General features: G+C 40.3%; 1 protein-coding gene across 3 annotated transcripts in view; it reads left to right on the forward strand.

Annotated features, from left to right (window-relative positions):
- The window catches only part of LOC129012291 (signal recognition particle subunit SRP54), a 102,469-nt gene extending 81,123 nt beyond the window's left edge, over positions 1-21,346 (forward strand). For 2 of the 3 annotated variants that reach the window (XM_054447918.2, XM_054447917.2), the window contains 3 exons: positions 15,487-15,553; positions 16,947-17,044; positions 19,027-21,346. In XM_054447918.2, the coding sequence (XP_054303893.1) occupies positions 15,487-15,553; positions 16,947-17,044; positions 19,027-19,233 (372 nt within the window). In that variant the 3' untranslated portion in view covers positions 19,234-21,346. The remainder of the gene's footprint in view (positions 1-15,486; positions 15,554-16,946; positions 17,045-19,026) is intronic. The other variant, XM_054447919.2, reaches the window with a different exon arrangement.
- The last annotated feature ends 563 nt before the right edge of the window (positions 21,347-21,909 follow it).

Raw genomic sequence — 21,909 nt, forward strand, 5'->3', positions numbered from 1 at the left:
AAATATATGGTAGTATTAATTGATAAAGCAAATATAGCAAGTAGCACAAGAAATTTTATTTGCGTTTTTTTTTTTTTTTTTACTTGAGGTAATTTTAGAACTCGATTCGAGATTGAAAACCCCATAACTTATTTTTTAAATTTTCTCTATAGTTCCTATTTAGTATCATTTGAAAAAAAAAATAGGTCGGGTGCGGTGGACCACGCCTGTAAGCCCAGCACTTTGGGAGGCTGAGGTGGGCAGATGAATGGCAGGAGAATGGCTTGAACCCGGGAGGCGGAGATTGCAGTGAGCCAAGATCGCGCCACTGCACTCCAGCCCGGCAACAGAGCGAGACTCCATCTCAAAAAAAAAAAAAAAAAAATAGATCTAGTTCTATATTCAGATTTTAGTATCATTTTAGAGTTTATAAAATTGATTTATGACTCCAATTTTGAAATATCAATTTTAAAGCTTTAAAATTATATTTTCCCTTTGGGGCCAGGCATGGTGGCTCTTGCCTGTAATCCCAGTGCTTTGGGAAGCCAAGGTGGGTGGATCACCTGAGGTCAGGAGTTTGAGACCTGCCTGGCCAACGTGGTGAAACCCTGTCTCTACTAAAAAAAAATACAAAAAATTAGCCAGGCATGGGGGCAGGTGCCTGTAATCCCAGCCACTTGGGAGGCTGAGGCAGGAGAATCGCTTGAACCTGGGAGGTGGAGGTTGCAGTGAGCCGAGATCCCGCCATTGCATTCCAGCCTGGGCAACAAGAGTGAAACACCATCTCAAAATAAATAAATTAATTAATTTTCTCCATAGTTCCTATTTAGTGTCATTTTCTTTTTGAAATAACAAATCTAGTCCTGCACTCAGATTTAGTATCATTTTAGAGTTTATAAAATTGATTTGTTTTATGATTCCAATTTTGAAATAGCAAGTTTAAAGCTTTAAAATTATATTTTTTCTTTTGGGCCAGGTTCGGTGGCTCTCGCCTGTAATCCCAGCACTTTGGGAGGCTGAGGTGGGCAGATCACTTGAGGCCAGGAGTTTGAGACCAGCCTGGCCAACATGGTGAAACCCTGAAACTCCATCTCTACTAAAAATACAAAAATTAGCTGGGCTTGGTGGCACAAGCCTGTAATCCCAGCTACTCGGGAGGCTGAGGCAGGAGAATCGCTTGAATCCAGGAGGCGGAGATTGCAGTGAGCAGAGACCACCGTACTGTGCTCCAGCCTTGACCACAGAGCGAGACTGTGTCTCAAAAAAAAAAAAAAAAAAAAAAATTCCCTTTTGGTACTTCATGCCTTTAAGAGTGCAATGGGCCAGGTGCAGTGGCTCACACCTGTAATCCCAGCACTTTGGGAGGCCGAGGTGGGCAGATCACTGAGGTCAGGAGTTTGAGACCAGCCTGGCCGTCATGGGGAAACCTCGTCTCTACTAAAAATACAAAAATTAGCTGGGCGTGGTAGCGTACACCTGTAATACCAGCTACTCGGGAGGCTGAGGCAGGAGAATCGCTTGAACCTGGGAGATGGAGGTTGCAGTGAGCCGAGATTGAGCGATTGCACCCCAGCCTGGGCAACAGAGCAAGACTTTGTCTCAAAAACAAACAAACAAAAAAACAAAAAAGTACAATGATTTTTTAAGGCAATATGAGTTGTTACTGTACTGTCAGTTGGTAGCTTTATGTTATAACAGCCTGAAGCTGAGAGAGGACATTTTACTTGAATTCTAAGTAAAATTTTCACAGAAAAACCTAATACAGTTAATGAAGAATTTATACTTAGGAAATGTGACTATACATGTTGACTAAATTAACTGAGATAGAATAATAATTACTTAAGTCTTTAGCAAAATGAGATACAATTTATTACTCTGATTTTTTTTTTTGAGACGGAATCTCGTTTTGTCTCCCAGGCTGGAGTGCAGTGGCGCCATCTTGGCTCATTGCAAGCTCCGCCTCCCGGGTTCACGCCATTCTCCTTGCCTCAGCCTCCCGAGTAGCTGGGACTACAGGCTCCGGCCACCACGACCAGCTAATTTTTTTGTATTTTTAGTAGAGATGGGGTTTCACCGTGTTAGCCAGGATGGTCTCGATCTCCTGACCTCGTGATCCGCCTGCTTCAGCCTCCCAAAGTGCTGGGATTACAGGCGTGAGCCACGCAGCCGGGCCTGTATCTCTGATATTTTTTATAGCTGCCTGAATTGCAAATGACTTCATCTGGTTAATTTTTTATGTACACCCATGTTAATATTAGTCTGTCACCATATTTTTTTTGTTGTTTTTTAATGCTGTAGCTTAATGTAGAATTACATTCGTAAAGTAAACTTGCTGGTGGTTTTATTTCCCTTAAATAACTATAATATTTTTGGAGGGAAACTTTTTTTTTTTTATTTGGGACGGAGTCTCGCTGTCTCGCCCAGGCTGGAGTGCAGTGGTGCGATCTTGGCTCACTGCAAGCTCCGCCTTGGAGGGAAACTTTTAATATTAATAGAATACATTATGGTTTAATACATTAAACCATAATGTATTCAGCCACTCAGGAGATTTTTCCATTGAATCTTTTTTTTTCTTTTTTTGGCCGGACAACATTCTCATTTCTGTTCAGAAAAGATTTTTAAAGCTTAGAACTAACCAAAGACTTCCACCTGAATAGTTTTTTCAATTTTTCTCTGGCAAGATAAGCACATCTTAAATGCCATTTAGGGAAGTTGCCAGCTGAGTATTTGATTACTTTTTGAATCCTTTTATATAAACAGAATGGTGCTCAGGCAGAATATTCTTTAAATAAAAATGTGTTACCTGCTGTGCATTTCCTTCATCTTACACCAGCAATAGATGGCTGTTAATTTTGTTTTTCATTAATGTAGACTTTGTTTTAAAAGGTATAAGAAGCAAATTTTTTTTTTTTTTTTTTTTTTTTTTTGAGACAGAGTCTCACCCTGTCGCTCAGGCTGGAGTGCAGTGGTAGGATCTCGGCTCACTGTAACCTCCACCTCCCAGGTTCAAATGATTCTCCTGTCTCAGCTTCCCGAGTAGCTGGGATTACATGTACCTGCCACCATGCCCAGCTAATTTTTGTGTTTTTAGTAGAGACAGGATTTCACCATGTTGGCCAGATTGGTCTCAGACTCCTGACCTTGTAATCCACCCACCTTGGCCTCCCAAAGTGCTGGGATTACAGGTGTGAGCCACTGCACCCGGCTTAGAAACAAAAGTATTAAAGCCATTGTCTGATAATATGAAAATCGTAGGAATTCTAATCCTTTTTTTTTTTATTTTTTTCTTTTTGAGACAAAGTCTTCCTCTGTTGCCCAGGCTGTAGTGTAGTGGCATGATGATGGCTCACTGTAGCCTTGACCTCCTGGGCTCAAACGATCTTTCCACCTCAGCCTCCTAAGTAGCTGGGACTACAGATACAGGCCACAATGCCTGTCTAATTTTTAAAATTTTTTGTAAAGATAAATTCTCATTATGTTGCCCAGGCTGGTCTTGGACTCCTCGGCTCAAATGATCCTCCTATTTTGGCCTCCCAAAGTGCTGGGATTACAAGCATGAGTTCCTGGCCTCAAATCCATTTTTCTTGTGTTGTTTAAAGTAGTAAAAGAGCATCTTTTTTTTTTTTTTTTTTTTTTTTTTTGAGACAGAGTGTCACTCTGTTGCCCAGGCTGGAGTACAGTGGCGTAATCTTGGCTCACTGCAACCTCCGCCCTTGGGATCAAGCAATTCTCCTGCCTCAGCCTCCCTTGTAGCTGGGATTACAGGTGTGTACTACCACTCCTGGCTAATTTTTGTATTTTTAGTAGAGACGAGGTTTCACCATGATGGCTAGGCTGGTCTCAAACTCCTGACCTCAAGTGGTCCGCCCGCCTCGGCCTCCCAAAGTGCTGGGATTACAGGCGTGAGCCACTGCGCCTGGCCATAAAAGAGCATCTTGATGCCAACTTCATGTATATATTTAAATGCCATTGTTATAGTTAATGGAATGTATACATAATAGAGGCTTTTGAATCTTGAATCGTTTTTCTGTTTGTTTTTTTTTTTTGAGATGGAGTTTTGCTCTTGCCCAGGCTGGAGTGCAATGGCGCGATCTCAGCTCACCACAACCTCCGCCTCCCGGGTTAAAGCGATTCTCCTGTCTCAGCCTCCCTTGTAGCTGGGATTACAGGCATGCGCCACCACGCCTGGCTAATTTTGTATTTTTATAGGGACGGGATTTCTCCATGTTGGTCAGGCTGGTCTCAAACTCCCGACCTCAGGTGATCTGCCCACCCTGGCCTCCCAAAGTGCTGGGATTACAGGCGTGAGCCACCATGCCCAGCCCATTTTTCTGTTTTTATTAAACATATTTATGGCCTCAAGTACTTACCATTTATTCTTCCTAACTGTAACATTGAGCTCTTTGACCAACATCTCCCCATTTCCCCTTAACCCCCAGCCTCTGGTAACCACCATTGTGCTCTCTGTTTCTATGAGTTCAGTTTTGGATTCCACATAAAAGTGAAAACGTGGTGTTATGCCTTTCTGTGCCTGGGTTATTTCAGTAGCATAATGTCCTCCAGGTTCATCCATGTCATTGCACAAATGACAGAATTCCCTATTTTTAAAGGCTGAATTGTATTTCATTTTGTATATATGTCACATTTTCTTTATCCATTCATCTGATATGGACACCTAGGTTGGTTCCATAATGTGGCCATTGTGAATAATGATGTAATAAACATGGGAGTGCAGATATCTCTTTGATATACTGATTCCAGTTCCTTTCAATATATATATTCAGAAATTGAATTGCTGGATTGTGTAGTAATTCTGTTTTTAGTTTTTCGAGGAACCTCCATCCTGTTTTCCAAAATGGCTGTACTGATTTGCATTCCCACCAAGTGCACCTGGGTTCCCTTTTCTCTACATCCTTGCCAACATTTGTTATCTTTTATCTTTTTGATAATATCCATTTTGACAGGTATGTGGTGGTATCTCATTGTGATTTTAATTTGCCTTTCCTTAATGATTAGTGATGTTGAACATTTTTTCATATATCTGTTGACTATTCATATGTCTTCTCTTGAGAAGTATCTGTTCAGGTCCTTAGCCTAGTTTTTAATTAGGTTGTTTTTTTGCTTTTGAGTTGTTTAAGTTCTTTACATATTTTGGATATTAACTGCTTATCAAATGTAGGGCTTGCAAGTATTTTCTCCCAATCCATGGGTTGTCACTTCACCGTGTTGATTGTTTCTTTTACTGTGCAGAAGCTTTTTATTTTGATGTAATCCCATTAGTCTGGTTTTGGTTTTGTTGCCTGAGCTTTTGGGGTCAAATCCAAAAAAGTATTGCCCAGACCAATGTTATGTAGTTTTCCCCTATGTTTTCTTCTAGTAGTTTTACATGGATAATTTTTCTAATATGTATTTCAGAATCTCCATCGGTGGCAATAAATAGGTTTTTTATTGTTAAGTAGAAAATCTTTTACATGGTGGAGTATGTTAACAGATGATTGGTATCTTAATGTTAGAGCATTGTGATAGCAGGTAACCATAAAACTACTTCTAATCACCATATCCTTTCTTGTGTTTGTGGACTAGGCATCATGTGAAGTTTCTGTTTGCTCCTGTAGATTTACTCTCTACTCCTCTGCATGCTGCATTGTACTTTGGCATGTATGCACTATATTAGTAGACTCCTTTGTCCTCTGGCTTTCTATTGAGTTTAGCCAATGTGAACCACCAGCAGGAAATTAGAGGGCAGGGAATAAAATGAGGTTGTGTTATTTACTCTTCACCATTCTGATTCTGGGATTCCTTCCTTGTTATATGCCATGGGTAACTGGATTTTCTACTAAGGCCACAGCTACTATTGGGAAGCCTTCTCCATTTGGGTGTTCTCCCGGGGTTCCCAGTAACTGCTCTCTCTTTTTACCCCTTCAGATATTGGGTTTGTGATAGCCCATTTTGTGCTGCTATAACAGAATACCACAGACTGGGTAATTAATAAAGAACATAACTTTATTGGCTTACAGTTGGGGAGGCTGGGAAGTCCAAGATTGAGGGACTGGCATCTGGCAAGGGCCTTCTTGCTGCATCATTGACTGTAGCAGAAGGCAAGAGGGTGAGAGAGAGACAGACAGAGAAGGGGACAGAGCTCATGATTTTATAACAAACTCACTTCCATAATAATGGCATTAATCCATTCATGATTAATTATGCCATGCTGGAGCTGTCATGGCATAATCACTGCTCGTTCAGTCCCAGCTCCCAACACTGTTATATTGTTACCAACACATGTTTTTTAGGGGACACATTTAAACAACAGCAGGGATATTAATGGTTTTCTCAGTGCTATTAGCTCTGGGGTACTATTCTGTTCATTGTTGGAAACCTTGTCCACATCTTTGTAGATAATACCCTATTAGCCAATTAAAAAAAATTTTTTAAATGTGTATAGCTAAATCTCACCACTACTAGCCAGTTTGAATGTATCGTTGGGTTTCCTGCCATAGACCAATACAACAGCCAATGCTTATCCATTGGAGTAGTTTTTTTTTTTTTGAGACAGAGTTTCACTCTTGTTGCCCAGGCTGGAGTGCAATGGCGCAATCTCGGCTCACCGTAACCTCTGCCTCCCGAGTTCAAGCAATTCTCCTGCCTCATCCTCCCAAGTAGCTGGGATTACAGGCATGTGCCACCATGCCCGGCTAATTTTGTATTTTAGTAGAGACAGGGTTTTGCCTTGTTGGTCAGGCTGGTCTCGAACTCCCGACCTGAGGTGATCTGCCTGCCTCGGCCTCCCAAAGTGCTGGGATTACAGGCATGAGCCACCGCGCCCAGCCCCATTGGAGTACTTTTTAACAACTGAAGATAAACCTGGCTTCACTTAATGTTAAGAGCAGACTTTCAATTTTCTGTTTCCTCTTAATACATCATAAATATGATAAGACAAAGGAATTTTGAAAAGGTCCTGTATTTCCGTAGTACATTTGTAAAACAGACTCAATTTTTAAAACCCTGACATTTAAGATAAAGATTTAAGATTAATACTCCTGGCATATGATACTAATAGAGCATAAGAAATGGAGACCTATGCTAGACGTGGTGGCTCACACCTGTAATCCCAGCATTTTGGGAGGCTGAGGCAGATGGATCATGAGGTCAGGAGTTCAAGATCAGCCTTGCCAAGATGGTGAAACCCCGTCTCTACTAAAAATACAAAAATTAGCTGGGCGTGGTGGGTGCCTGTAATCCCAGCTACTCGGGAGGCTAAGGCAGGGAATTGCTTGAACCTGGGAGGTGGAGGTTGCAGTGAGCCAAGATCGCACCACTGCACTCCAGCCTGGGCGACAGAGCAAGACTCTGTCTCAAAAAAAAAAAAAAAAAAAAAAAGAAGTGGAGACCTAGATCTTTTTATAATCCTATAGTAACTCACTTCAATTTTACCTTAGATGTACCTTAAGAATAAACATATTTTCTCTAATTCTCTTAAACATTAATTTAGTTTCAGTTAATATTCCTCAAATATGTGTATATTTGTATAAGTCTATATATATTTTAAAAATATTGCTATAGGCGGCCGGGCATGGTGGCTCACACCTGTAATCCCAGCACTTTGGGAGGCCAAGGTGGGTGGATCACGAGGTCAGGAGATCAAGACCATCCTGGCTAACATGGTGAAACCCCGTCTCTACTAAAAATACAAAAAATTAGCCAGGTGTGGTGGCATGCACCTGTAGTCCCAGCTACTTGGGAGGCTGAGGCAGGAGAATCACTTGAATCCGGGAGGCTGAGGTTGCAGCGAGGCGAGATCGTGCCACTGCACTCCAGCCTGGATGACAGAGCGAGACTCCGATGCAAAGAAAAAAAAATATTGTTATAGGCCGGGCACGGTGGCTCACGCCTGTAATCCCAGCACTTTCGGAGGCTGAGGCAGGTGGATCACGAGGTCAGATCAAGATCATCCTGGCCAACATGGTGCAACCCCATCTCTACTAAAAATACAAAAATTAGCCGGGCGTGGTGGCACGCGCCTGTAGTCCCAGCTACTCAGGAGGCCGAGGCAGGAGAATCGCTTGAACCCAGGAGGCGGAGGTTGTAGTGAGCTGAGATCGTACCACTGCACTCCAGCCTGGGTGACAGAGTGAGAGTCCATCTCAAAAAAAAAAAAAAAAAATATATATATGTATATATATATATATATATATATATATATATATATAGTTGTTACCTATATAAATGGATTGAGTGATGCTTTTCTAATATAGTCAAAACTAAAAATTATCTGGTCTCATTTTTTGCCTCAATTTCGTTTTTTGTTTTTTGTTTGTTTTTGAGACGGAGCTTCACTCTTGTTGCCCAGGCTGGAGTGCAATGGCAAAATCTCAGCTCACTGCAACCTCCGCCTCCCAGGTTCAAGGGCTTCTCCTGCCTCAGCCTCCCAAGTAGCTGGGATTACAAGCATGCACCACCATGCCCGGCTAATTTTGTATTTTTAGTAGAGATGGGGTTTCTCCATGTTGGTCAGGCTGGTGTCGAACTCCCGACCTCAGGTGATCCGCCTGCCTCGGCCTCCCAAACTGCTGGGATTACAGACATGAACTGCTGCGCCCAGCCACCTCAAATTTTACAAAAAGGAAAAGGGTAATACTTTGAAGTGGAGATACAAGTTTTGTTTTTGTTTTTTTTTTTGAGACGGAGTCTCCCTCTGTTGCGCTGTTGCGCAGGCTGGAGTGCAGTGGTGCGATCTCAGCTCACTGCAACCTCCACCTCCCGGGTTCAAGCGATTCTCCTGCCTCAGTCTCCTGAGTAGCTGAGATTACAGGCACATGCTACCACACCTGGCTAATTTTTGTATTTTTAGTAGAGATGGGGTTGCACTATGTTGGTCAGGCTGGTCTCGAACTCGTGACCTCGTTATCTGCCCACCTTGGCCTCCCAAAGTGCTGGTATTACAGGCGTGAGCCACCACACCCGGCGGAGCTACAAGTTAATGGGCAATCACATACATTGCTACTGCATATTTATTGGCAAATTTTCTAGTGTGAAGTTTTGCAATGTGAATGAAGAGCTTCCTAAATGATTATATTTTTGGCCTAGTTAATTCCACCTTTAGGAATTTAAGCAGATTAAGTAAATAGGCTTAATATTATAATTATATTAATATGATATAATACATGTGGAAAAATAGGATAGAGAAAATATGTAAGGGACAACAATGTTGTAAAAATAAGTATATGCTCAGGAAAAGACTGGAAAGATACCCTGATATTTGGATAATTATTTCTAGGTGGTGGAAAATGGGTGAATTACATTTTCCTTATATTGACCTCCATTTTCTTTCTTTCTTTCTTTCTTTTTTTTTTTTTGAGACAGAGTCTTGCTCTGTTGCCCATGCTGGGGTGCATTGGTGCGATCTCGGCTCACTGCAAGCTCCGCCTCCCAGGTTCACACCATTCTCCTGCCTCAGCCTCCTGAGTAGCTGGGACTACAGGCACCTGCCACCACGCCCAGCTAATTTTTTGTATTTTTTTTGTACAGACAGGGTTTCACCGTGTTAGCCAGGATGGTCTCCATCTCTTGACCTCGTGATCCACCCGCCTCAGCCTCCCAAAGTGCTGGGATTACAGGCGTGAGCCACTGCCCCCGCCGACCTCCATTTTCTAAGTGTTCTACAACAAATAAATATGACTTTTATAATCTGAAAATAAATTGTTTTAATAAGAAATAAAAGGTAGTAGGTCTTAATAGGGAAGGAAGAAATACTTATATTTTTGGAGGAAAAATGAATCATTTCGAGTTTTAGCACTATATACAAGAAGTCTTGAAGACACAAGATCTTGTCCCAGTTTTGCTATTACTGGGATAGTCTAGGTGGTGGAGTTCTGGCGTAGACTCTAGCTACTTCTTTTTTTTGATTCAATCAAGTCAATGTTCAAACAAAGGGCCCTATATATTCATTCTGTACAGTTGTGTGGGATGATGATAAATGTTATCTAGGAATTATTAACCTGTTTTTCAGCTCTGGAGCAGATTTGATTCTTTGGTAGTCATAACTTGGATATTATCAATTATTCTCTCCAGAAACAACCCCAGGAGAATTGGTCCACTGAGAAACATATTTACATTTGAACCTTGAACAATGTGAAGTTTAGGGGTGTGACCCCGCCAACTACCCTGCACAGTTGAAAATCTGCATATAACTTTTTATTCCCCCCAAACTAAATTGCTAATAGCCTAGTGTTGACTGGAAGCCTTACCTAGAGCATAAAGTCAATTAACACATATTTCTTATGTTATATGTATTATATGCTATATTCTTACAATAAAGTAAGCTATAGAAAAGAAAATGTTGGCTGGGCATGGTGGCTTATGCCTGTAATCCCAGCACTTTGGGAGGCTGAGGTGGGCAGATCACAAGGTCAGGAGTTCGAGACTAGCCTGGCCAATATAGTGAAACCCTGTCTCTACTAAAAATACAAAAATTAGCTGGATGTGGTGGTGGGCACCTGTAGTCCCAGCTACTCGGGAGACTGAGGCAGGAGAATCGCTTGAACCTGGGAGGCAGAGGTTGCAGTGAGCCGAGATCGCACCATTGCACTCCAGCCTGGGCGACAAAGAAAAGATAAAAGAAATGAAAGGAAAGGAGAAAGGAAAGGAAAGGAAAAAGGGTTAAGAAAATTATAAGGAAGAGAAAATATATTTACTGCTCATTAAGTGGGAAGTGGATCATCATCATAAGTCTTCTTCCTCATTGTCTTCACATTGAGTAGGCTGAGGAGGAAGAGGAGGGGTTGGTCTTGCTGTGTTAGGCATGGCAGGAGGTGGAAGGGGAGGCAAGAGAGAAAGGCGTACTTGCTGTGACTTCGTGGAAATACGTAGTAATTTCTGTCTGACTGTTTTACTTTTTTATTTCTCTAAAAATTGTTTTATGTGGTAACAGTTCTTTTCCCACCATTTGCTTTAGTTTCATTGCCTGTATAGAAGGGTCCATGTTGTAAAAGAAGTCAAGTGGTCTTGAAAAATCGGAGCCCTTCTGCCAGATTGTCTAATGTCAGTTTCTTTTCTGGCACTGCTGCTTTTACGTCTTCTTCATTATCTGGCAGTGGTTTGGAGGCACTCATCTCTATCAAGCCATTTTCTGTTAATATCTCTGGTATTGTGTCTGTTAGCTCTTGAATTTCTCCAAGATCCAAATTTTGAAACCCTCCACCCCCCACCCCCCTTTCTTTTCATATCTACCATAATCTTTCATGATTTCATTGATTGGCTCTGTCATAAATCCTGTGAAGATGTGCACAACACTTGGACACAGTTTTCTCCAGCAGAAGTTTGTTTCGTGTTGATGTCTTTCACAGCTTTTTCTATAACAACGACATCTTCAGTGGTGTAATCCTTCCAGACTTTCATGATGTTTTCTTTATCAGGGTTCTCTTCTTCTTCTTCTTTTTTTTTTTTTTTTTGAGACGGAGTCTCGCTGTCACCCAGGCTGGAGTGCAGTGGCATGATCTTGGCTCACTGCAGCCTCCTTCTCCCGGGTTCAAGCAATTCTCCTGCCTCAGCCTCCCAAGTAGCTGGACTACAGGTGCACGCTGCCATGCCTGGCTAATATTTTGTATTTTAGTAAAGACAGGGTTTCACCATGTTGCCCAGGCTGGTCGCAAAATCCTGAGCTCAGGTAATCTGCCCGCCTCAGCCTCCCGAAGTACTGGGATTATAGGCATAAGCCACCACGCCTGGCCCAGGGTTCTCTTCTATGGCATCAACAATGCTTTCCATAGAGTACTGTGTGTAATGAGCCTTAAAGGTCCTTATGACCCCTGATCCAGAGGCTGAACTAGAGATGTTGTGTTTGGGGGCAAGTACAACATTTTGACACCTTCAGTGTTGAACTTGTGGGGTTCTGGGTGGCCAGGAGCATTGTCCAATAACAAAAGAACTTTAAAAGGCAGTCCCTTATTAACAGAATACTTCCTGACTTTAGGGACAAAGCATTGATGGAACCAATCCAGGAAAAGGGTTCTTGTTGTCTAGGCCTTGTTGTACAGACAAAAGACTGGTAGCTGGTGTTTATCTTTTTCCTTTAAGGCTTGGGGGCTAGCAGCTTTATAGATAAGGGCAGTCCTAATCATAAACCGGACTGCATTTGTACAAAATAGTAGAGTTAGCCTTATCCCTTTCTGCCTTGAATCCTGGTGCTTGCTTCTCTTCCTTACTAATAAATGTCTTTTGTGGCATGTTTTTTCAGAATAGGGCACTTTGATCTCCACTAAAAACCTGTTCTGATAGATATCCTTTCTTCTCAATGATTTTCCTAATGATGTGTGGGAACTCATCTGCTATCTTTTGTTTGGCAGAAGCTGCTTCTCTTGGTTTGTTGACATTTTTAAAGCCAAACTTCTTTCTAAAATTATCAAGCCATCCTTTGCTGGCATTAAATTCTCCAGCTTTAGATACTGTATTAGGGTTCTCCAGAGGGACAGAACTAATAGAATATATGTATATATGAAAGGGAGTTTATTTATTATTTTTTTGTGAGACAGGGTCTCCCTCTGTTGCCCAGGCTGGAGTGCAGTGGTGCAGTCTTGGCTCACTCAACCTCCACCTCCCGGGTTCAAACGATTCTCCCGTCTCAGTCTTCTGAGTAGCTGGGATCACAGGCGTGTGCCACTACAGCCCCTCTAATTTTTGTATTTTTATTTATTTTATTTATTTAGAGATGGAGTCTTGCTCTGTTGCTCAGGCTGGAGTGCAGGGGCTCAATCTCGGCTCACTGCAACCTCCGCCTCCTGGATTCAAGCAATTCTCCTGTCTCAGCTTCCCTAGAAGCTGGGATTACAGGTGCACGCCACCATGCCCGGCTAATTTTTGTATTTTGAGTAGAGACGGGGTTTCTCCATGTTGGTCAGGCTGGTCTCGAGCTCCTAACCTCAGGTGGTCCACCCGCCTCAGCCTCCCAAAGTGCTGGGATTACAGACGTGAGCCACTGCGCCCCGCCCCATCCACTCCGTCTTAACAGATATTCTTGTGTTTGCCTTTTTAATGCTCTTTTAATCATTAGTATATATACGAAGATTATGGACAAGTTTTTCTCTTTCTCCCCTCCTTGGAAGCCATATTAAAACAATTATTGCCCAGATGCAGTGGCTTACCCCTGTAATCCCAGCACTTTGGGAGGCTGAGGTGGGTGGATCACATGGGGCCGGAATTTGAGACCAGCCTGGCCAACATGGCGAAACCTTATCTATACTAAAAATACAAAAATTCGTGCAATTGGTGCACATCTGTAATCCCAGCTACTCTTGAGGCTGAGGCACAAGAGTCACTTGAACCCATGAGGCAGAGGTTGCAGTGAGCTGAGATTGTGCCACTGCGTTCTAGCATGGGTGACAGAGTGAGACTCCGTTTAAAAAAAAACTCCAGAAAACAATTATTAATGCATTTGATTCCTTGAAGGCTTTATACTATGTTTTCTTTGGATAAACGTATTGGTACAATGAAGCATGCCCTTATCACTGGCTTCATCTAGAGAGGCAGATAACATCTGTTTGGCAAGCTTCACAAAATTCATTTGGAATTACAGAACCAAGATTAACTACGTAGGTGTGCATTGTGGATTGCATTCTGCCAGTGGCCCTGGCTTACCAAATATGCATTGAGCTTGTCTTGGGTTCTATGGTCCAGTCCTTTTTTAAGACTTAAAGAAGGGATCCAGTTTCAGCTTTCTACCTATGGCTAGCCAGTTTTCCCAGCACCGTTTATTAAATAGGGAATCCTTTCCCCATTTCTTGTTTTTGTCAAGTTTGCTACAAAAATTAACTCAAGATGGATTAAAGACTTAAATGTTAGACCTAAAACCATAAAAACCCTAGAAGAAAACCTAGGCAATACCATTCAGGACATAGGCATGGGCAAGGACTTCATGACTAAAACACCAAAAGCAATGGCAACAAAAGCCAAAATTGACAAATGGGATCTAATTAAACTAAAGAGCTCCTGCATGGCAAAAGAAACTACCATCAGAGTGAACAGGCAACCTACAGAATGGGAGAAAATTTTTACAATCTACTCATCTGACAAAGGGCTAATATCCAGAATCTACAATGAACTCAAACAAATTTATAAGAAAAAATCAAACAACCCCATCAAAAAGTGGGCAAAGGATATGAACAGACACTTCTCAAAAGAAGACATTTATTCAGCCAACAGACACATGAAAAAATGCTCATCATCACTGGCCATCAGAGAAATGCAAATCAAAACCACAATGAGATACCATCTCACACTAGTTAGAATGGCAATCATTAAAAAGTCAGGAAACAACAGGTGCTGGAGAGGATGTGGAGAAATAGGAACACTTTTATACTGTTGGTGGGAGTGTAAACTAGTTCAACCATTGTGGAAGACAGTGTGGCGATTCCTCAAGGATCTAGGACCAGAAATACCATTTGACTCAGCCATCCCATTACTGGGTATATACCCAAAGGATTATAAATCATGTTGCTATAAAGACACATACACATGTATGTTTATTGCGGCACTATTCACAATAGCAAAGACTTGGAACCAACCCAAATGTCCATCAGTGATAGACTGGGTTAAGAAAATGTGGCACATATACACCATGGAATACTACGCAGCCATAAAAAAGGATGAGTTCATGTCCTTTGTAAGGACATGGATGAAGCTGGAAACCATCATTCTGAGCAAACTATTGCAAGGACAGAAAACCAAACACCGCATGTTCTCACTCATAGGTGGGAATTGAACAATGAGACCTGGACACAGGAAGGGGAACATCACACACCGGGGCCTGTTTTGGGGTGGGGGGAGCGGGGAGGGATAGCATTAGGAGATATACCTAATGTAAATGGCAAGTTAATGGGTGCAGCACACCAACATGGCACATGTATACATATGTAACAAACCTGCATGTTGTGCACAGGTACCCTAGAACTTAAAGTATAATAATAATAATAATAATAAAGACTTAAAGAAACAAACAAAACTTATCTTGCCACTTATTTGTCCCTTATTTTCCCACCATTAAAAGCTCATTTGATGTTCCCTTACATATCCTGCTTAATTTCTCTGAACCTTAATTTCCCTGCTATAGCATAAGTATGTCAGATGGCATCCTTAAGTTTCTTTCTATTGACTGAACACTCCCTCTGGTGTTGTGTTTATAAATAGTGGAGACAAAAATGCAGCAAGACAGGAGAAAGGAAAGCTCTGGATTATCAACTCATAAAATAATCCAGACTGCGATTAACAACTCCATTTCAGCGGCTGCATCTTTTTTTGATTCTTCTATGGGCTTAAGGTGGTATATGGGTGAATGTAAAATATCTTTGTGGAATTTTAACTCTAAAGATTTTAAATTGTTGATTGGATTGCAGTCTCTTTGTAGTACTGCCTATAGAATATTCTCGGTGCCTACCAAGTATTTGACTACTTCATTCTGGTCTAAATATATGGAATGAATTTAGGTATGAATGTTGCTAACATGATTTCTTGTTGCAGACAAAACTTACCTGGGGCCCCTACTTATGGTTTTACATGCTTCGGGCTGCTACATCAACTCTCTCAGGTATTGCTTTTCTGCTTGAATATTGTATAATTGCTGTAACATGCTTCAGCAACAGGAACTTTGCTAAATAGGATGTTTCCAAACTGAAGGAGAAACAATAGGGAGTTAATCACTGTCCTCAAGAGCTAGCTAGCATTGGGAGATAGTAACCTAACTTGTACTTCACATTAAAACATTCTTCAGCTTCCAATATAGTTTATTTTTTGAGGAATGAAAAATGACTATGTTAGTTTAGATATGGTTTTCAAGTTCTTAAACCCTTTCTCTTAACAGCTATTTTGCTGCTTTGTCATTTGGTTTCCAATTGATAACATTCTCAATCTGTCTCACTGCTTATTCTAAAGCCTGTATTATAGTTAATTTATATTTCTATTTCATTAATATTTCATTTCTTAAATTGAGATGTGACTAAGTCATATTTGAAGGAAATGAATTATCAACTTATAACTTAATAATGCTGATTTAAAATATAGGTTTTAAATTATGAAGCTTTCTTCTGCTTCCATTTTTAACTCCCTTTTTATCACTTTTTTAAATCACTTTCTGCTTTTTATTAGCGCTAATTGTGAATAGTAATTGATTCAACAAACATTTACTGAGCACTGAATATATGCTAGACAGGTTGGTGTAATGGAAAGAGCACGAGCTTTAGATTCAGACCTAGCTTTGAACTTTGGATCTGCTTTATCAGTTTGGGTTAAGTTCTTTAACCTCTCTACGCCTAACCTTTCACAGTGCCTGGCACATGGTAGGCACTCAGTGAGTGTTATACTACAAGCCATTCCCCTCCTCCAGCCCAGTGATATCCCAGCTTTCTGAGTATATATTTTTCTTTTTTGAGACAGAGTCTTGCTCTTTCATCAAGGCTGGAGTGCAGTGGTGTGATCTCGTCTCACCGTAACCTCCGCCTCCTAGTTTCAAGCTACTCTCCTGCCTCAGCCTTGTGAGTAGCTGGGATTACAGGCGCCCGCCACCATGCCCAGCTAATTTTTGTATTTTTAGTAGAGATGAGGTTTCATCATGTTGTTCAAGCTGGTCTTGAACTCCTGACTTCATGTGATTTGCCTGCCTCAGCCTCGCAAAGTGCTGGGATTATAGACATGAGCTGCCATGCCTGGCAGTATACACTTTTCTTAAAGACATAGACATATAACAGATATACCTAGTGATAAGTGTTCTAATACAGATATGAAAAGACTTGTTGGGAGTTTTGAAGCCACCAGTACTTCTTGAAGAAATCAGGGAAGATATACAGAAGAGAGATATATTAGGTTTTTATAATCTCCTTGAGAGCAGGAACAGTAACTCTTGTATTCCTACAGTGTCTTCACATAGAAAGTGCTCAAGAAATGTTTATAGAATTATATAAGTCTTTTAACTTTTGTATCTTCAGTGTGTGACTTCCTTGGAGAGAAGATTGCATCTGTTTTGGGTATCAGCACCCCAAAGTACCAATATGCCATTGATGAATATTATCGGATGAAGAAGGAGGTATGCCTCCTTTTTACATTTTCTTGGTTCAGTTTGGTTTGCTATGGACTTGATGGGTTGCATAATGAGCCTATGTATTTTCTAACTGCCCAACATAGAGCTCTCTTATGCTAGGCATTTCATTCTAGAGTCATTAATTTCTTTTATCAAAGTAACATACATTTTGGAATTCTTTAAAACTGGAATTTTCCTATGATCTGTGTGCAAAACTAAACTAGATTTCATTGTCTTAGTGCCATGTGAGATGCCTTATATACATTATTTAATCTTCACATGCCTCTCTTTGGATTATCATTCTAATTCTAAGATGAAGAAACAAGATACTTAGAGCACATGGACTGGATATAGGAAAAGTGGAGTGGGTTTGACACAGATAAAAATTTAAGTACAAGAAATGTGTATGTGCCAGGTGTTAATGCACAAAAATTTGAGGGCAGTTTAAAAGTAGTGAGGTCTTAAGGTGAGAGTGAAGTGAATTTTGTCTTAAAAAATAAAAGCCTTTAGTGCTTAAGAGCATGGGCTCAAGAACCAAAGGGCTTGAATTCAAAATCTGTTCTACCACTTAAAACTTTGTAACCTTGGACAGAACACTTAACCCCTCTATAAGCCTCAATCTCCTCATCTTTGTAATGAGGAGAATTGCAGCATCCATGCTTGGGGGCTGCTCTACAGATTAAATGTATTAAAATATAAAATGTTTAGAACAGCACCTAGTGAGCACAACAAATTGGCATCTGCTATTCTTCAAGAAAATAGAGGGCAGCAATTCAGGTAAAGCTAGAATGTAGAGGCATGAAGGTACATTGTTATGGTTGGGGAAATGGCAAAAATATAATAGTTTATTGTCACTGGAGCATAAGGTACAATGTGGGAGTGACTGGACATGAGCCTGGAAAGGCCAGCTGACTTAACATTTGTCATATGGTTTCAAACCTGTTTTATGAACAAATAAGTATTTCTTAACACTATAAGCCTTGCTTAGAGCCTCATTACCTCATCTGGACTAGCCTCCTAAATGGTCTCTCTCTATTCTCAAGCCAGCCCCAGAGTAATCTTCTGGGGCTACTCACTGTGTACTGACTACCTGTTCTGCAGGGTCCAGTACAAATGCCACCTCCTCAATGAATTTAGTAGTTCTGCAACTAGAAATTATTTACCCTTTCAAAATCTCTACATCTGTCATAATACTGTTTTTACATGTCTTAACTTCCCTACTAAGTTGTAAACTTCTTGAGGGTAGGTGCTGCCTTATCTATATTTGATGCTTATGGGAAAACTAACTATGCTATATATCATTTAGTAAATGAACCAACCTATTCAACCGAATAGACTGACACCCTACAACTGAAGTGATACAGTTGAAGCTAACTTTTTATTTATTTAGCTTAGACTTAATCTGAAAGAAATATAGTCCTTGTCAAAGTTAATTCAGGCCTCATCTAAGTGATGTAGTGCTGGACCCTGTTTTAAAAAATAACCTCTTTTGGGCCGAGCACGGTGGCTCATGCCTGTAATCCCAACACTTTGGGAGGCCGAGGTGGGTGGATCACTTGTGATCAGGAGTTCGAGACCAGCCTGGCCAACATGGTGAAACCCTGTCTTTACTAAAAATACAAAAATTAGCTAGGCGTGGGTGGCAGGTCCTTGTAGTCCCAGCTACTCAGGAGTCTGAGGCAGGAGAATTGCTTGAGCCTGGGAGATGGAGGTTGCAGTGAGCCACTGCACTCCAGCCTGGGTGACAGAGCAAACTCTTTCTCAAAAAAAACAAACAACAAGAAAAAACTACTTTCCTTAAAATGTTTTACAGTAGTTATTTCAATTAGAGAGCAGGAGAAGGGAAAGTATGTCTTAATTAGACCAAACTGATTTGAACATGACACGGTTTTTTTTTTTTTTAAACATAAGCTGACTGGGGAAAACAGCACTATATACCTTTTGGACTTTCGTATTTCAGCTATTCTTGATGTTGCTCATTTTTTTAGGAAGAAGAAGAAGAAGAAGAAAACAGGATGTCTGAAGAAGCAGAAAGACAATATCAACAGAATAAATTGCAGACTGATTCCATTGTTCAGACAGATCAACCAGAGACAGTGATATCCAGCTCATTTGTGAATGTCAATTTTGAAATGGAGGCAGACAGTGAATTAATTATGGAAAGCAAGCAAAATCCAGTCTCTGTCCCACCATAAAATGAAATGACTATCAAGCTTCAAACTCTTAAGTTTTTTTTTTTAATACAAAAACTTTCACATTCTTTATTCAGTGGGACTTAATACAATTATTTATATTTTAAATTATTAAACTATCTGGAAAGGGAAAATGTTTTCTTCATTTTTAGGATCTATCTAGCAAAAGCCAGATCTGAAATTCAGATATTTGTACTGTTTTTACTGTGTATAGAATTAGTGCTTTGGTTTTAAAATGATCTTTTAAAAAAGTTAAGGACATCCTAGAGCCTTAATAGTTAAGAAGAGTTAAATTATCAAGCCTATTTGTGCATTTGCTTTTTTTAAAAAAGGTAAGTTGCTGATTAAGTCTAATTGGAATTGATAATTCCATAGTCTTAGATTAAAATGAGGATATTTTCTCCTAGATTTTCTCATGTTATGCCATGCATTTATATATCTAACCATTAATTTCACACTAAGGATGCTTCACCATATAATAAAAGGAACAAGATGGAAGCACTTTGAATTTTCTTTCATTGAGAATAATTGTTTTATGTAAGAATCTGAATTTATAACACCAGATATTAAGATAGGCTTCCATTTTTTAATGCAAGCCACTTAATCTTGTATTCTTTTTCAGGACTCAAATAACTAGCTTTGAACATAATATTAAAACACTACTTATAGAATAGATTTATTAATATTAATACCTAGTGAATATCCATGTGGCATCCTGGTTATCTGTTCAGCGTTAATCCTATAGAAAAGTGGTTTGGAGGGGATTGGGGGATAGTGGGACAGGTATAGATTTAATCCATCAGGAGCAATTAGATATTGTATAAGGTGCAATGATAGCCTAATGAAATTACCCGTCATTCATCATTTAGAAGTAGCAACAGTGAAGACTGGACAGTTTACTTGAATCTGGTTGGAGGTTATTTGTAAACCTTATAAATGTATATATTGTGAAGCTAATTTTGAAAATATTCCTAAATATGGCCAGGTACGGTGCTCACACCTGTAATCCCAGCACTTTGGGAGGCTGAAGTGGGCAGATTACTTGAGGTCAGGAGTTTGAGACCAGCCTGGCCAACGTAGTGAAACCCCGTCTCTACAAAAATACAAAAATTAGCCGGGCATGGTGGTGCATGTCTGTAATCCTAGCTGCTCGGGAGGCTGAGGCAGGAGAATCACTTGAACCAGGGAGGTGGAGGTTGCAGTGAGCCGAGATTGCACCACTGCAGTCCAGCCTGGGACAGAGTGAGACTCCATCTTGGGGGGAAAAAAAATACACACACACACACACACACACACACAAACACACACACATACACACATATTTCTAAATATGTGTATAGAACCTTTTATCAGTATAACATTGATTTATAATTAAATGTGGATGAGGAAGAATGTGTGGAGTGTTTCAGAAATTTTGATCTTAAAAGCCTTTTCAGAAACTCAAAGCTTTCAGAAATTGTTATATTAATAGCCTTCTAAACAGCATTAAGTTTTCAATCTTAATATAGCTATATAAAATATAGTGTCAAAGAAAGTAACATCAATCTGGTGGGTCTGTAATGGAAATCTGTCAATGAACATGAACTGAGTTCTTCAACTACAGGTTGAAGGATAATTAAACTTTTCATTAGGAGTGTTCAGCTACGTGGATTCATGGAATGGTGGTTCATAGTAAGTGATGGTAATCTTTTTATTCATGGGTGTAAACCCTTTATAACTTAGTGCTTAAAATATTAATCTTTTGATTATATAATGTCCCATGAATTACAGTTTACCAATAGTTCTAAAACATGCTAACCTGACCTTTTCCTTCTAATTTAACTTCATTCGAGATAGTACCTCTCACTCACAGATATTTATTTGGTTATCAAGTGAAGATAGGTGTGTCTAAAAGTGATCTTCTGAATCCTGTCTCCCTAGAGATACTAGTGTCTAGAGTTTACCCAGAAAAGTTTATGATTGTAACAAAAGGAAGTAGTGACTTATGAAGGTTTTGTTTCTTGAATTTTACTTTTGCTACTTGTCCAATAGTGGCTAGTTTGTTTATCAGTAGTTATTCACTATGCCTTAAGTTTATACTTTGTTTATGCAAACTATAAAATTTCCCATAAATGTATTCAATGGTTTGTCTTACTTTAAGCCTCTTTCACTCACTTTTTCCTACTTCCTTTTCAGTCCTTTTAAGAATTCCAGTTCCAGCTGGGCACGGTGGCCCACGCCTGTAGTCCCAGCACTTTGGGAGGCCAAGGTGGGCGGATCACTAGGTCAGGAGTCCAAGACCAACCTGGCCAACATGGTGAATTAGTAGAGATGGATTTCTACTAAAAATACAAAAATTAGCTGGGCATGGTAGCAGGTGCTTGTAATCCCAGCTGCTCGGGAGGCTGAGGCAGGAGAATCGCTTGAGCCTGGGAGGCAGAGGTTGCAGTGAACGGAGTTTGCGCCATTGTACTCCAGCCTGGGCGACACAGCAAGACTCGTCTCCAAAACAAAAAAAAAAGAATTCCAGTTCCTTCTGGATCATAGTTCATATTTACCTTCTTCTAATCTTTCAGCATCTCATAAAAACTAAATGTAATGTATAACTGAAGTCTTTATCCTGAATTAACATAAATTCTTTAACAAAAATCCTTAACAAAATGAAGTTTGTTTTTTGGTTTGAGACAGGGTCTTACTCTG

The sequence above is a fragment of the Pongo pygmaeus genome, chromosome 15 (assembly GCF_028885625.2).
Source record: "Pongo pygmaeus isolate AG05252 chromosome 15, NHGRI_mPonPyg2-v2.0_pri, whole genome shotgun sequence".
NCBI lineage: Eukaryota > Metazoa > Chordata > Mammalia > Primates > Hominidae > Pongo > Pongo pygmaeus.